This window comes from Podarcis cretensis, assembly GCF_951804945.1.
Source record: "Podarcis cretensis genome assembly, chromosome: 15".
NCBI lineage: Eukaryota > Metazoa > Chordata > Lepidosauria > Squamata > Lacertidae > Podarcis > Podarcis cretensis.
In genome coordinates this window covers 32,836,125-32,850,987 of record NC_137185.1, presented here as the reverse complement: position 1 = coordinate 32,850,987, position 14,863 = coordinate 32,836,125, and the positions used below count along the sequence as shown (strand labels likewise).

The window sequence follows — 14,863 nt, the reverse complement described above, 5'->3', positions numbered from 1 at the left end:
TGATCAGAGATGGAAGATCAAGATTGCATCCAGTGGATCAGCCCTCAGCCTCTCTGAATTCAGCCAAAAGTTCTGGATTAACAGGCTCTGTAATGTCCATAATATATACAGTGAGAGCACATTTAAAGCACATTACTTCCTTTAAAGAATCGTGGGGACTGTACTATACCCCTCACAGAGCTACACTTGCAGCACCCATAACAAATTGCAGTTCCCAGGATTCTTTGGGAGAATTCACATTGCTTTAAATGGATGGGGCGGGTGTGACTTGTCACTGGGAACCTTTTGCAGAATTCTCTGTCGCACAGAGAGGTTGTGTGTCGCTCTTCTCAACACTTGTTGCCCTCCAAGTGTTGGGACTCCCGTCAATCCCAACCACTATGGCCAATGGCCAGGAACGATCAGGACTGTAGTCAAATGGTAACATCTGACGGGCACCAGGTTGGGAAAGCCTGATCTGAGCACTGAAAGCTCAGATGTATGTGCAAAGGTGTCATTTTGGATGTTCAGCTGATCACACAGAGGCTGGTGGCAGAGCCCATTTTCCCCACCCATTATATGTATTCCCTGGACGCCCCATATTGCATAATAGGGCTTGTGATTGTGTGGTGCTGTAGAGGGAAGATACAGTTTGCTTTACCATATGGCAGACACACACACTGCAAAATTATGTCTGTCTCACACCAGTTTGTTAACTGTCAGTGGCTTCTCAACGTTCTCATGGGGTACTGGAGTTTGATCAGGTGCTCTGAGTTTCTTAGCTAGAAGCCTTTGGATCTCCCGTACGGAACAACAGTTTATAGGATTCCTTGTTCCCTTTGTGGGGGAGGATCCTTGTTCAACCATTTCCAGGTCCTAAAGGTACAACTAGAGAACAGCTTCTCATGGTCCCAGTGCAGATTTTGACATGATCAGCTGTTTATTGTAAAATCACCTTAGCTCATTTGCTCACGTTTGTTATGGCAGGTGGGGGAAAAGGGACACTTGGAGGGTCTGTACTGGAGACAGTATACAGCCAGCCATCATAACTCCTAGAGAATTGAAGAAAAAGCACTCATCTCTAGGACTGTGGTGCCCCAGAAACTATTTGTGGAACTTAGATAGTTTATGATGCACACAGCAGTGTTTACAGGGCCTGTAAAAGGGCTTCTCTTTTGGGTTCCTTGTTGACTTGGGAGCCAAGTTCCACCTGCAGTCCAGTTGTTCTGCCTTCTGCCCAATATTCCCTGAACATCTTGGCTTAACTCTGCTGGTGCCAGGCGAAAATGGCTGCCTCTCCCCTCCATATGGGCAGCAGCTGTTGCAACAAGTCTGGGTGCAGGTCGGGGACAGCTTTAAGGAAGGTGCAAAACCAAAACGAAACACTCAAGAAAAACAAGCAAACTATTTTCTTGGGAAAATGGAGGAGATTGGAAACAGATGCGGCAGCCTGGAATGAGCAGGCTGGGAGGAGCCTGAGGAGAGTTTGTGTAAAGCCTCACTGAGGGCTTCCTTTAGCAGAGAAAGAATTCTCCAATAGCACAGTGCTGCCAAGGACCAATTGGTATGTTAATGTCGGCAATCTGTGATTGGCTTTTATGACTCCCCCCCCCCCAAAAAAAAAGCTTAAAATCAGCTTCAGGAGAGTAATGGGTGAATTGGATTGAGGCAGAGGTGCTTCTGATGGTATCAGGGTGGTTGTCAGTCACCCAGCTTTCGAACCTCATTTCCACAGACTGGAATGCTGGAAGCCCCTGTGATGTGTGATGCCGAGATCCATTTGCTATAGCATGCTCTGGGGTCCTGATGATCCGGTCGTGGTATGACTCTGTGGCTTTCAACAGCAGCTTCCTCTCTCTTGCAGCCGACCCTCCTTTTAATGCTTACCCTGCAGTGATTGGTGCCGCAGTGGCAGGAATGATAGTGGCAACAGTTACATCTCTCCTGGTGTTCCAGTACATCATTCGGAACCGGGAGAACAATCCAAGTGAGTGTCTGACTGCTGGGCAATTGCCCTCCCTGCTGCTGCTAGCTCAAGGGGTTCCACAAATACCTTCCAAGATTGGGGTGTTATTCAAGGGCAAAGAGTAATGGGCCTTGAGTCATGGGGAGGTGGGGGGGAACCGCAGGCCCTGTGGCTGAATGTGGCCCTAAGGCATCTCTATTTCACCCTCGGGATTCTCACTAGACTTCCCCTTTTTCTCCAGGATATATGCCGGACCCTGCTTAGCTTTGCAAATGTGCTCACAGTTTTATTCCTGCACCACTAGCAGGGCATATGCTCAGCCTCTCCCCTCGCCCCCATTTCTTTATGATGCGCTTACATTTTATCTGTTTTGTGCCACAATTGTGTTTCGACTCTGTAAGCTGCACTGAAATTGTTGGAAGCTGCTGCAGGTCAGTGTTGACAAGACAAGAGATAGATGGCCTGACTCGGCGCAAGGCAGTTTCCTAAGTTCCTCCTCTTGCTCAGCAAGTGCAGCTGAAGTCTGATGTGGAGCGAAGCAGGGAGACAAAGAAGTCAAAATAGCACAGCCATCCAGGGGCACAACCAGTGGTGCCTTGCCTAGATAACATGGCGGTGCATTGTTGTTTGTACTGAGCTGAAACAGGGTGGAATAGATGAGGCAGAGAAAGAAAGAGAGGCAGAGAGAGAAAGGCAGAAAGAACTGCCAGTGGAATATCCACCATGATACCTACAGCCCCCAGGTTAGTGCCCGGGGGAGGGGGGGCTCTCTTCCCATTTGGATGCAACAAAGGTATAATGCCAAAGTAGGTCAAGTGAAGTGTTTCCTCTAGCCATGCAAAGTCATGAGTCCATCCTGCTTTTGCTCCAAGCAAGTGGCTCGTTGCTGCAGGACAGATTTATTTCTTGGACTGGAGAAACCTGGTGGCCCTCCAGATCTTGCTGGAGTCTGACTCCCATCAGCCTCTACCAGTGTAGCCAATAGTGTAGCCAGGTTTAGTGCTCAGGCTTGTGCTCTGGGGAGGGCACTTCACTGCTGCTAATGCAGCCATTGGACTTCACCCCCGGAGGCACACTCCACTGGCTCTTGAGACAGATGCCAGCCAATGGCACTGTAGCTCAGCAACACCTGTTCTCCAACAGGTTTTCTACCCATGCTACAAACATGTCTTGCGAGGGTGAGCCTCATCTCTGAAGCTCCCTTTCCCTGGGTTTTGAGGATGGGGTTTAATTTTGCCACTGTTCCTGCAACATAGTTCTAAAGATGTGGTCTCTTTGCTTTATTATGTTACAGGGTTACACGACCTGCTCTTCAGAATGTAAGTGGTATCCTCTATTCTTTGTCTTTTATGTCCTCTGTCACTCATTGATTCCTGCTCTCTCTCTTGTTGACTTATGTTAGGGATAGCCAATATGGTCCAGCCTTACAGATGTTGGACTATAACTCCCATCATTCTTAATCATTGCCTATGCTGGCTGGGGCTGATGGGCATGGAGAACAACGTATGAAGAGCAACCCGTTGACTGCAAGTGGTCTGCATTCACAGCTCAAATAGCTAGACCACATGGAACACTTTATGCCAAAATAAATTGTAATGGGATGTATGTGGGTTGCTCGTGCGTAAGTGGCCACCACTCCTGGCTGGTAACCTGGTTAAACCTTTCCTGACTGGACAGCCCTTCACTTCGTGGCTGTTCATTCGCTAGCAGAATCCGTCAGTGGGCGTCTCTTAAACTTCTTCCAGCACAAAAGCTCTTTGACGCCAAGTCTACGCCTACTTTCCCTGCGCGGAAGCCTTCTGCGCAGGGTGGGTGTGGGCAGAGGAGGACCTGTGCTCTCCCTGCTGGTCTCCAGCGAAGAGTCCTGGAGACCCCTCTCCGATTCCCCCAACCGCCCCCCTTTATCCCTGGTGTTACACTGATTTCCTTCCCCAGCCGATGAGTTCCCTCTCTCCCTGCTTGGCCCTTCTCCGGCATCGCTTGGGAGCCCTGCCTCCACTGCTGGCTCCGATGTCAGTTCCCTGACATAAATGTGCTTCCCAGAATTTTCCTTTGCTAATTTTGATGTCAGAGCTTGTCAGAGTTGGGCTGTAGGCAGCTGTTGAGTAAGAATTGCAAGCCACGAATCATAAACCAGGAATCGCAAGACAGGAATCAGAGACAGCAAAGTCTGTTGTGGCCCTGTCAATGTTCCAGTCTGAACAAGAAGTCATAGAAGTGGAAGGGACTGTGAAGGTCTTTGCATCTCTTCCTGCAGCAAGTCAATGGCAAGCTAGGTGCTTCAGGAGCCCTTGCTGCAACTATGGGGACCCTGAAATTCTCCAGATGTTGTTGGACTCCAACACTCATCAGCTCCATGCAGCATAGCCAATGGTAAAGGCTGATGGGAATCAGAGTTCAACAAAATTTGGAGGACCTCTGTTCCTCCACCCCATCTTACTGCCCAGAATATACTGTGACTTGCCACCTAAATGGCTCAGCAGATGGGAGGAATAATTAATTTCATGGCTTTGCAGAGTGTGTATATGTTAGTGTGTACACACACTTCCAGATAGCCTTTAAATATTTTGTCAGTGCTGAATATCTACTGCCATTTGATTTCAATGTTTCATATATGACCTTGATGCTTATTTTTAATATTTGGTTGTTGCTATTTTGTGCACTAGCTGTCACATTTAGCGCATATATATATATATATATATATATATATATGAGATTGTATTTATAATTTTCATTTATATATATTACAACAATTACTCAACCATAATTTTAACATAACTTCAACTCCCTTCCCCCTCTTTTTGTGGTTCTTTACATTTATTTTCATCCTTTCCCGCATACTCCAAATTATCTTAACTTATTATTTTATTCATCTATTCTTATATATATATCATATATATTTTTGAAGCTGCAGGTTTTTAGAATAATCCTGCCAATGTCTTGATCTGTTTACAGCTCATTTGTAAGTGCTCAATAAACCATTTCCATTCCTTTCTAAAATGTTTGTTATCTTGATTTCTTATTCTTCCAGTAAGTTTTGCCCTTTCTGCATTAGTTTCTGTAACCATTCTTGTCTCCTTGTGACCTCTTCTTCCTTCCATTTTTGGGCAAATAACAATTTTGCAGCTATGGTGCCAGGCTTAGCATTTGGCAGAAGATGTCAGTTGACAGAGACCTTACAACAAGAATGTTACTTGCCCCAAAATGGAAAGAAGCAGAAGTCTCAGTGAAAGAAGAATGGATACAAAAACTTACGGAATATGCAGAAATGGCAAAATTACCGGAAGAATAAGAAATCAGGATAACAATTTTTTTATAAAAGAATGGAAATGGTTTATTGAATATTTCCAGATAAATTGTAAACAGATAAGAACATTGGCAGGATTATTACAATAACCTGCAGTTTCATAAGAGTATATATTTAAAGAAGAAGAATCAATGGGCAAATTAAGTAAATTTGGATATGCAGAAGATATTAAAATTAAATTTAAGGAACCGCAGAAAGAGGGGGAAGGAAGTCAAGTTTTGACATGTCAAAATGATTGCAAAATCAGTGAAATGTATAAATATGAAAAGAAGAGAGAGAGAGAGAGAGAGAGAGAGAGAGAGGGAGAGAGAGAGAGAGGGAATTTAGGAGATTTTATATTGGACACTTGCCAGAGTAAAAGACTTAAGAAGAGCCCAACCTCCACCCAAGCCTAAAGAACCGAAATTGTGAACACATGATCGTAGGAATAGTATGGATGTGAGAGAGCCAAAAGACTTGAGATGTTTCTAGCTGTGTCTTCACTTTTTCCTTCTATGTCTCTTGTGTACATACCCCTTTAGGGCTGGCGGAGAAGCCCGTGAGCACATCAGCACTCCAGAAGATGCTGAGACAGCAGCAGGGATGGAAGGAGGGACCAGTGAGCAGCTTGGAGAGCCTTCCACGGAAGCTGAGGAAACAGCAGCAGGTAAACAGATGGCAGACCTCCACCATCACCGGATTAACAAAGTTGACTTGCATCCAAACTAGGCTTCTACTTGTGGGAGCATCCTCTAAGTGGAGTTCCGCTCATGTGAAGCTCCCACCAGGAGAAGAAGTGGTGTGGTTATCCCTTTTCTTGGAAAACCCATTGTACCTCTGAAAATCTACTCTGGAAGACTGGCCACCACAGTAGGAACTGGTGACTCACATGTGTGGACAAAGGCACCACTGATCAATGAGTGCAGATTTTACAAGTCCTTTGACATAGTGCAGTTCATCTATTCAGTCACTTGGTTTCTCTGGAAAGGAAACGGTTGCTTATTTATAAGTACATAAATGTCACTGCCATTCCCTGTTTTGAAGAGGCAAGCTCACTTTTAAACGGAACTGCAGCTTGCCTCTTTGGGAGCGGCAGCAACATACAACTTTCCTAATTAGGCACATGAATCTGTTTTCTCTTTTTGTAATTGAAGCCAGAATTTTGCATGACGAGAGTTTGGTTTTCATTGAAAAATATAGGAAGCCTCAGCACCCTCCTGCCCTGCTTTTGTTCAGTCACATTCCACAATTCTGACCATCGTGCTGAGTCACTTCATTCGCCAAAGAGCACAAAAAGAACACATGTATACAAAACAAACTCCTTGCACCCAACTTGCCATGGTTAGGCGTTGTTTCTGTTTTCTTGCAAGCACAAAACCTGCATTTCATTGGGACAAAGTGCCGGACCTAGGAGTCAACAATCTGGGTCAACGATCCCTCCCTTATTTTCCCCAAACACTCTCGTCTTGCAAAAATAGGGGCTGGTTCTCTGCCCCATGTTCTTTTGCAAAGGGAAAGGGAAGGGATTTCTCTGAAGTGTTCAGAAGTGGGTACAGCTCACCTGACTGGGTCTTGCTAGGAAGTGAGCCCTGTGGGAAGAGTCTCATGCTGCTTCCCACGAGCTGCACTTCCTGGAATGCCTTGGGAGGGATGCAACACGCAATGATGTGGCAACGCTGGTGAGAAATTACAGAGACAGGACAAGAGCCTCACACAACTGCAAATGATGTGGGGCTAAATGGAAAAGCCTTGGCAACCTCGAAAGGTTTAATTGAGGTAAGGGGCAGGCCTCTCATCAGAAAATCTCTCCCCATCTTACTTTTTGTAAGGTTTTCCTTTTGCTCCCATCCACCCATCCAATGAATGGTCCAAGGAAGGAAGGAACTTGGTAACAGATTTTGTGATTCAAGGACCTGCCACCTGCTTGGGGATAAGAAAGACACATGGACACAGTATATTAGGTTAATGGTCTAAAAAAGGTCACAACTTTATTGATTACAGCATGTGAGAGGTATTGGCTTAGGCATTGGATAAAACAACAGAGCGTGACTCCACCCCCTCAGGGAGGGGTGAGTCTATCAAGGGTTAACCACCAGTGGGAGGAGCCTGTTGATGCAAATACAACTGTAAGCGTCCCCTGATGTCACTGGGGGTCATGCCATGGCCCTAGTCACCAGCAAGGGCATCGGACAGGATACACGACCGCTGGATTCCTTTACCGGAATACCCATAAAGTGGAGGGGTAGGCGATGGCCACACCCTGCCTCCCAATACACAAACATATTCCAATGTCTAACCGCCAATACCTAAAAGTTGTGATGATTTGCTACGAGATAGGCGAAAACCAAGTGGCCGGTGCCAATTTGCCAGTTGGATAAAAATTCCTACCAGGCCAAGGCGACCAACCACAGGTCCATAGCAAGGTCAAGAACCAAGCAATGAACTAAAGGGAGGGTGGGTGGGTGATCCGTCAAAAACCAGCAGCAGAATGAAAGGGAAGTGCTGCCACAGCCACATGTGAGCGGCAAAACCCCTCCCCCAAGCCTCCACCTGATTGGTTGGCTAACTGGGGGCGTGGTGTGGCAGCCAGGCCAGCTGGGCAGGGGCTGGAACACCCCCTGCCAACGTGGGAAACATCTCCTGCTCACAACTTCTCCCCTCTGTAAGGAGGAGAGGCTTTAGCAAAAAATTACAGAGACCTGTATATCCAAACCAAATGTTTGTAGCTCCAAAATGTACATTTTCTCAATTCAGAGTTGTCAACATACTGCTTTCAATCTAGGTTTGTTCTAGATCAGGCATCCCCAGACTTAGCCATCCAGCTGTTGTTTTACTTCAATTCCCATCATCCTTGACCACTGGTCCTGTTAGCTACGGATGATGGGAGTTGTAGTCCCAAAACAGCTGGAGGGCCGAGTTTGGGGATGCCTGTTCTAGTTCTTGCTGTCCACAAGGCTGGGCATGGCTACTTGATACACATTTGACAACCTTCCTTTGATTAGATTTCCCCTACCTTTTCCTCACTGTGCATGAGGCAGGTGAAAGAAAAAGGAAGTGGTTGCAATTTTGTTATATGCCCACTCACAATGCCATTACGCAGATGTGGATATATCCCCCAGTTGCCGGCCTTCCTCCATTTCTTTCCAAATGGACACATGGCAGGGTAATACAGAATCAAATAGCAATGAGTCCTTCTCTTCAGAAAGGGACTTATTTCTCAAGAAGCACTTTTCTGGGCAAAAAAGAAACATGCAATAGGTCTAGATCGTTTGCGGGCTACATTAAAAAAACCAAAAACCCCCTCAAGTATGCAGTTTCAATTGATTCTAGAATAGAACGTCATGTGTACATAGGCAGAAACTATTGACTGCCTTTCGTTTTTAAAAATATATATTTTATTTTTCATTTTTTAAAAACAACATTCTTATACATTTAAGACATTTTCAATTTCTATACATCTGGGACTGCTTAGATCCCTGGACTCCCCATCCCCATGCCTGGTTTCCAATTTTCCTTTTCATTCTATCACATATAATTACATTTATCTAATCTGTTTTATCTCCTTTTTTACCTTAAATCATATTACATTGTAAGTGTGATAACAATCCTGCTAACGTTTTTAAGTATCTACAGTGGTCTTTTAAGTATCTACAGAATCTATCATTCTTTTCCTCGCTCATGACTATTTTTTTTTAATCATCTTATTGTCTGATCTTCATGGTCATCTTTGCCATTTCGGCATAATCCATCATCTTGGTTATCCACTCTTCTTTGGTTGGGACTTTCTCTTCCTTCTACTTCTGTATGAGCAGCATTCTTGCTGCTGTTGTCGCATACATAAATAATCTTTTTAAGTCTTTTTGCATTTCATTTCCTGTTAATTGCCTTTCCCCCATCAGCTCACAAGCAGTGGCATAGCTAGCTGCTCAGGCACCCGGGGCGGCACAAACGCCCTAAACCTGGGGCAGGGCAAGCCAGGACAGAGCATGCTTTGCAGAACCTCCACGGAGTCCACAAGCCCCACGTTGCCATTTTGGGCAGCGTGGAGCCTGCAAGTGCCTGAGCCACCGCATCACTCCCCAAGAGAGAGGTGTGGCTCAGGCATCCTGCAGGCCAGGCCCCACGGTCTGTTACGAAAAAGGAGCAATGCAGCAGCGAGCTGCAGCTGGCTGGAATGCCAAACAGGATGTTGATGTTTGGGACTGTACCGTGGGATCCAAAGGACAGTCTATTCACTGTACTGAGCACCGGATGTTAGCTCAGTGTGTCACCTGACATGTACTGGAAGTACAGGGGTGGAGTTTCTCTCTCTGTTGTTGTTGTTTGGAGAGTACAGACGTGTTTCTCTGTACTGCTGCATAGACAGAAATAAAGGCATGTAAATACATTTCTGTCTGTCTCTTTCCCCCTCCTGGGGAAGACAGGGAGGAGGGAAGAGTGGTGTGTTCTTCTCACGTTTGAGGAGGATCGCCGATAGAGACCCTGCCTGTCTCCTGCCGGGAGTCGCTGACAGGGAGGTCAACAAGTAATCTGAGCCGGGTGCCTGGAGAATGGCACATTCCTCTGACTAGGCTCGAAGATTACAACACGGTCACCCTCCTCAGTGATGACACCTGCGGTGACCTGCACCCACCACACACCCCTTCCTACACCACCTCTCACAAGTACAGTGGTACCTCGGGTTAAGAACTTTATTGGTTCTGGAGGTCTGTTCTTAACCTGAAAGTGTTTTTAACCTGAAGCACCACTTTAGCTAATGGGGCCTCCCACTGCTGCCGTGCGATTTCTGTTCTCATCCTGAAGCAAAGTTCTTAATCTGAGGTACTATTTCTGGGTTAGCAGAGTCTTTAACCTGAAGCGTATGTAACCTGAAGCATCTGTAACCCAAGGTACCACTGTCCCTTATATACTTTGTGCATGTGTTTCTTCCTTTTACAGAGGTTAGCCCCGAGGAGGCTACAGAAGCCCCAGAGGATTCAGCCGTGGCCCACGACGAAGCCCCAGCTCCAGCGCCTGTCCCAGAACCCACCTCTGATGACCCTCCAGTTAATGTGACAATCACAGTGACCGCCACCCCGTGACCACCAGAAAATCTGACTCCCCAGTAGTCAAAATAGCTTGGTGAGAGCTATTCAGGTCAACAAGGGGAGGACAGTGATATGGGGGAGGATTGCAATGCTTGGGAGAAACTGGAGGGAGATATCAGACCGCTCTTTGAATCAGGCAAGATCTTTCTCATCGCAGATCCTGAAGCTTCTTCCTCTTTGAAGGCAGAAGGCCACATCTAAGCGCTAGCCACAGAATCAAAAGGGTCCTTGCAGCAAATAAGGGATAGCCTGTGAAAAATCTGGAGGATGCCTTCCTTAGAGAAGGAGGTGTGCTTCTTTCCTTCCTCTTTGTAGAAGCTGGCTGGGCAGTTCCTGGTCTAGGAATGACGACGGGGAAGCCTCAGAGGTGCCACTTTAGTTTGCATGTGGTTACTGAAGATTCAGAGACCTCATCTGGGAGACCTGGGACAAAATCCTGTTATCCAACAGATGCTGGTTTCTTTGTACATTAGTGGGTGTGCAGAAAACCATTGCTAATGATTGGTTGCTGCTGTTAAACAGTCTGATGCACTGACAGTGTGGAATCTTTTTTTTTCTTTAGTGGGAGAAGGAGGAATCTGAAAGTGCCTGGGATATTAAGTAGGTGTGTTGTCCCTGGGCTCCTTTAGAAAACGATAGCGTCCTAACCCCTCTCTTCCTCCAGCATCTCAGAGGTTACTCACTTAGATGAGAGTCTAGTTACTCCAGCTTCACCTTTAAGGCTAAATCCACCCTTAAGATGTACTAGGGAAAGAGCTGCCACCATCTTCTGAGAAGCAGAAGCTCTTGCTATCCGGATCAGTTGCTTTGGATTAATAGAAAGTTGCATTGTACCACGTCAGACAGCTGGTTCATCTAGCTCAATATATTTTCAGGGGCAGGGAGAAGGAAGAGAAGGAGTTTGGATTTGATATCCCGCTTTATCACTACCCTAGGGAGTCTCAAAGCGGCTAACAATCTCCTTTCCCTTCCTCCCCCACAACAAACACCCTGTGAGGTGAGTGGGGCTGAGAGACTTCAGAGAAGTGTGACTGGCCCAAGGTCACCCAGCAGCTGCATGTGGAGGAGTGGAGACGCGAACCCGGTTCACCAGATTACGAGACTGCCGCTCTTAACCACTACACTATGCTGGAGCCTATTCAGTGGTCCCTCGATAACAACATTCATCACTCCTGGCTATTGGCTATGCTGCCTGAGGCTGATGGGAGCATGCAGTACATAGGCATTTGGCGAGCATCACATTTGCTACCCATCAGTCTGCACTGACTGGCAGCACCACCTCAGAGTTTCAGGGCTGTCCCAATCCCATTTGGAGATGCTGGGGACAGAACCTGGGACATTCTGCATGTGGCCCATGTCCTCTGCCACTAAAAATCGGTTTCTCCGACAGTTAGGTTCAAACCAAAAGGTGCAGGTGGCTATTTAACATTGCACAAATTACAACCGCAGAAATGGAAAGCAAGACCTTGCTTCAAACTCAATATTTGTCTTAGGTGGGTTTTTTTTTTTAGTTTACTTGGCTGCCAGCCTGCTTTAAACCTCAGACCTATTTCTCTAATTGCTGGCTAGATCGAAACCACCAAGCTGTTTTCTACAGCTCCCATCCAAGTGGAACTTGTTTAAGTCCTCAGCTGACATTAAGCAAACACATTCAGTTTGCAAGATATATAGAAGGCTGAAGAAATGTTGTTTTTGCCTATCTCAAAAGGATGCTTGCCTCTTGGAGACAATGACAATTGTGATGGGATCTGTGAGCCATTGACTGAATTTTGGTTGTTCTGATGAATGGATATCTCCATGAGTGCAAGGGTTCATCTACAGTTCTGTTTGCCCCACCACTCCCCCCCCCCCAAACCCCACAGTTTAGCACTGAATGGGAACGAAGGGCAATTGGGTTTCCCCACAGATTGTCCTTGGTTCCAAATCACCGCTAAAGTGCCAGTTTTCCAGGGGACAGTTGCTGGGCAAAGGCAAAACTGCTCAAAGCCATACTTTCTAGTCATGGGACAAGGGGTAGTGCGAAGGAGCCCAAAGAAAGGCCCCAAACTAACCTTACACCCAGATCCTAAACACATTTACTTGGCCAAAACCACACCCACCTGCCTGACACCAGACACCACAAGATGTGGGGCAGGTAGAAATGTGGCTGCAAATGTACCATCAGAAGCCCTAAAGTGTACTCATGATTTTGTATTGGCAAAGAAGAGTTGACGGGCAGTAGAGCCAAGGCTTCTGGATTAGCCTGCACTAGGGGCCTGCCCATAGGGAACTCCCTTGTGCACCCAATGCCTGCAGAAAGCAGGTGTCAGGTCAAGTGCTGCATTTAAATAACTCCATTTAAAAGATATAGAAGCACAGTCCCAGGTTGGATCTTGCCATTTTGGTAGAGATAGATGCTATCCTTTCTCCCCAATGGTCATCCTACAGGTTAAATTCACTCTTATGGGTGCCCTTTGGAGATAGAGGAGCAATAAAAGTCTCGTGGTGATTGTGGTTTCAGTAGAAGCTGCCCTCACAGCTCTACCCATGTCTGCCCCTTGCAACTAGCTGACAGTCACCTTTGTGTTTGATCCACAACAACGCAGGGAATATTTCTTTGCCATAGCTATACCCTCCCTGCCGCCCCTCCCGTTCAGTCTTGCTTTATGGAAATGGTTGGGCGAATCTATTGAAATGGGTCTGACGTCTCTGCTCAGCCTAGACTCTCAGACCACCTCTCCCTTACTGTCTTTTGAAGGAGACTGGGTAGTCTGTCTGGAGCCCCAGGTCCAAGAAGAAGTGTGGTAACCAAGGGACTAATTTCCCAGTTTGGGAACCCCAGTGCGATTGTATCATGCACCCATTTCAGGGCTTTGCAAAATTATTTTGCTCCTTGGGAATGGCTGCGTCCATCTCTTGCGCAGATACGTGACAACTTCTAAGTCAATGGCTATAGGTTAGCTGTTGGAGGTGAAGAAGATTCTTTTTTTGGATCTAGTGGGGAACCTGTGACTCTCCAGATGTGTTGGATTCCAACTCCCATCATCATTGACCATCTGGGCTGGGGCTGATGGGAGCTGGAGTCCAACCACACCTGAGGGCCACTGATTGTCAAACTCTGGTCTAATGTGGTGATAAATGGCCTGAACGCCAAGGAACAAAAATGTATGGGCCACTGGAAGAACACTGCACTTTAGAGCTTATTCTGTATAATTCGACTGGAGGTGGAGCAGTTGCACGTTGGAATGCTCTTGCACATCAACAGCACCTTGAATGCTGAAAGTGAGAGAATTTCCTACCAAGGTAAGAATTCTTGTCTTTTGCTAGGCTGCATTAGTTCTTCTCTACCCAGAAATTTGTGGGTGGGAGAGAGTATTCACCCAGGCAGTTCAACCCCCACATCTCACTGCCTGACATGGTATGGTCCAGGGAGAAGGATAATTTTAAGAGGTCTCTTGAGCATGTGATGTAAATCACCCCAAAATCCATATACCCAAAAACCATGTGCAGAAATCTTCACCCAGTCAGAGCACCACAACTCTTGCCAGTGGCATCATCAAGACTTTGGAAGAGGCATCCAGGGTCCCACTCAGCAACATGAGCAGGCAAGTTGGCATAAACAGAGGACTGGTTTCCCGTAGCTTGAAGTGAAGTGAATTATACACATCACTGTCTAAAAAGTGTTGTCACTGTAAGACAATAGTCCAAAATTACTGCACCACAAGTTATTACTAATGATACCCCACCCCACCCCCTTTGTCACCCTTGGGCTTTTTCCTTGGGGGGTAGAGTTTGCCTGAAAAGACTGGGAAACTGTCTAATCTGGTCCTGAAAAGTGGAGCTAATAATTGCTCTACGGACAAAGGCTGTAGCCATGGCTCTAGGTTGCTTGCAAGTCCTTCCTGCAATGCCCTTAAATGCTGCCTAGGTAAGTTCTGTGAATGCTGTGATTCCTGCTTTAAATGGAGATGCCAGGGGCTATGTCCATGTCTCATGCCTGCATATGCAGGCGCGCACACACACCACACTATGCCACCAAGCTGTGGCTCAACACACTGGCTATTTGTTGCGATGAGTTTCATCAGTCAAACAGCATCACTCCCTTGGCTGATTTCAGCTCACGAACTGGCCACTGTTACTATTTCTCCTTCTCTGTTTCCAACATGTTGTGACCTTTGAATCTTCTGTTTAAGATGGAAAGGCAGCTTATACATTCATGTACTGATATGTACCTGCTCTCCCACCCCCCCACCCCGAAATCAGCACAGTCATTCCTAGGTGTTTTATGGTGGTCCAAATCTTAGCAGGTGGAGGAGAGGCTGAGCTGATGATGATAAGGGACAGGGGAATGGATTGAAGAGCCAGTTGTTTGCTCAGCTCATTGTTGAAATGAATGAGAAAGGGGGTGGTTAGGGGCACACATGCTAACAGAAGTTCTGACTGCATCAGATTAATCCCTCCTAGTTTTAAATCCAGTGCCCCAAAGAACATAGGATGTCAACAGCTACTTTAACCATAGGAGACATTCCTTTCATTGTCTCCCAAGAGGACAGTCAGAAAAAACTG

The 14,863-nt window shown here is 46.4% G+C and overlaps 1 protein-coding gene across 1 annotated transcript in view; it reads left to right on the top strand.

Annotated features, from left to right (window-relative positions):
* The window catches only part of VSIG10L2 (V-set and immunoglobulin domain containing 10 like 2), a 71,952-nt gene extending 61,097 nt beyond the window's left edge, over positions 1-10,855 (top strand). Inside the window, exons 11-14 of the mRNA XM_079954977.1 lie at positions 1,844-1,966; positions 3,240-3,264; positions 5,774-5,898; positions 10,170-10,855. Coding sequence (XP_079811103.1) covers positions 1,844-1,966; positions 3,240-3,264; positions 5,774-5,898; positions 10,170-10,312 — 416 coding nt within the window. The 3' untranslated portion in view covers positions 10,313-10,855. The remainder of the gene's footprint in view (positions 1-1,843; positions 1,967-3,239; positions 3,265-5,773; positions 5,899-10,169) is intronic.
* The last annotated feature ends 4,008 nt before the right edge of the window (positions 10,856-14,863 follow it).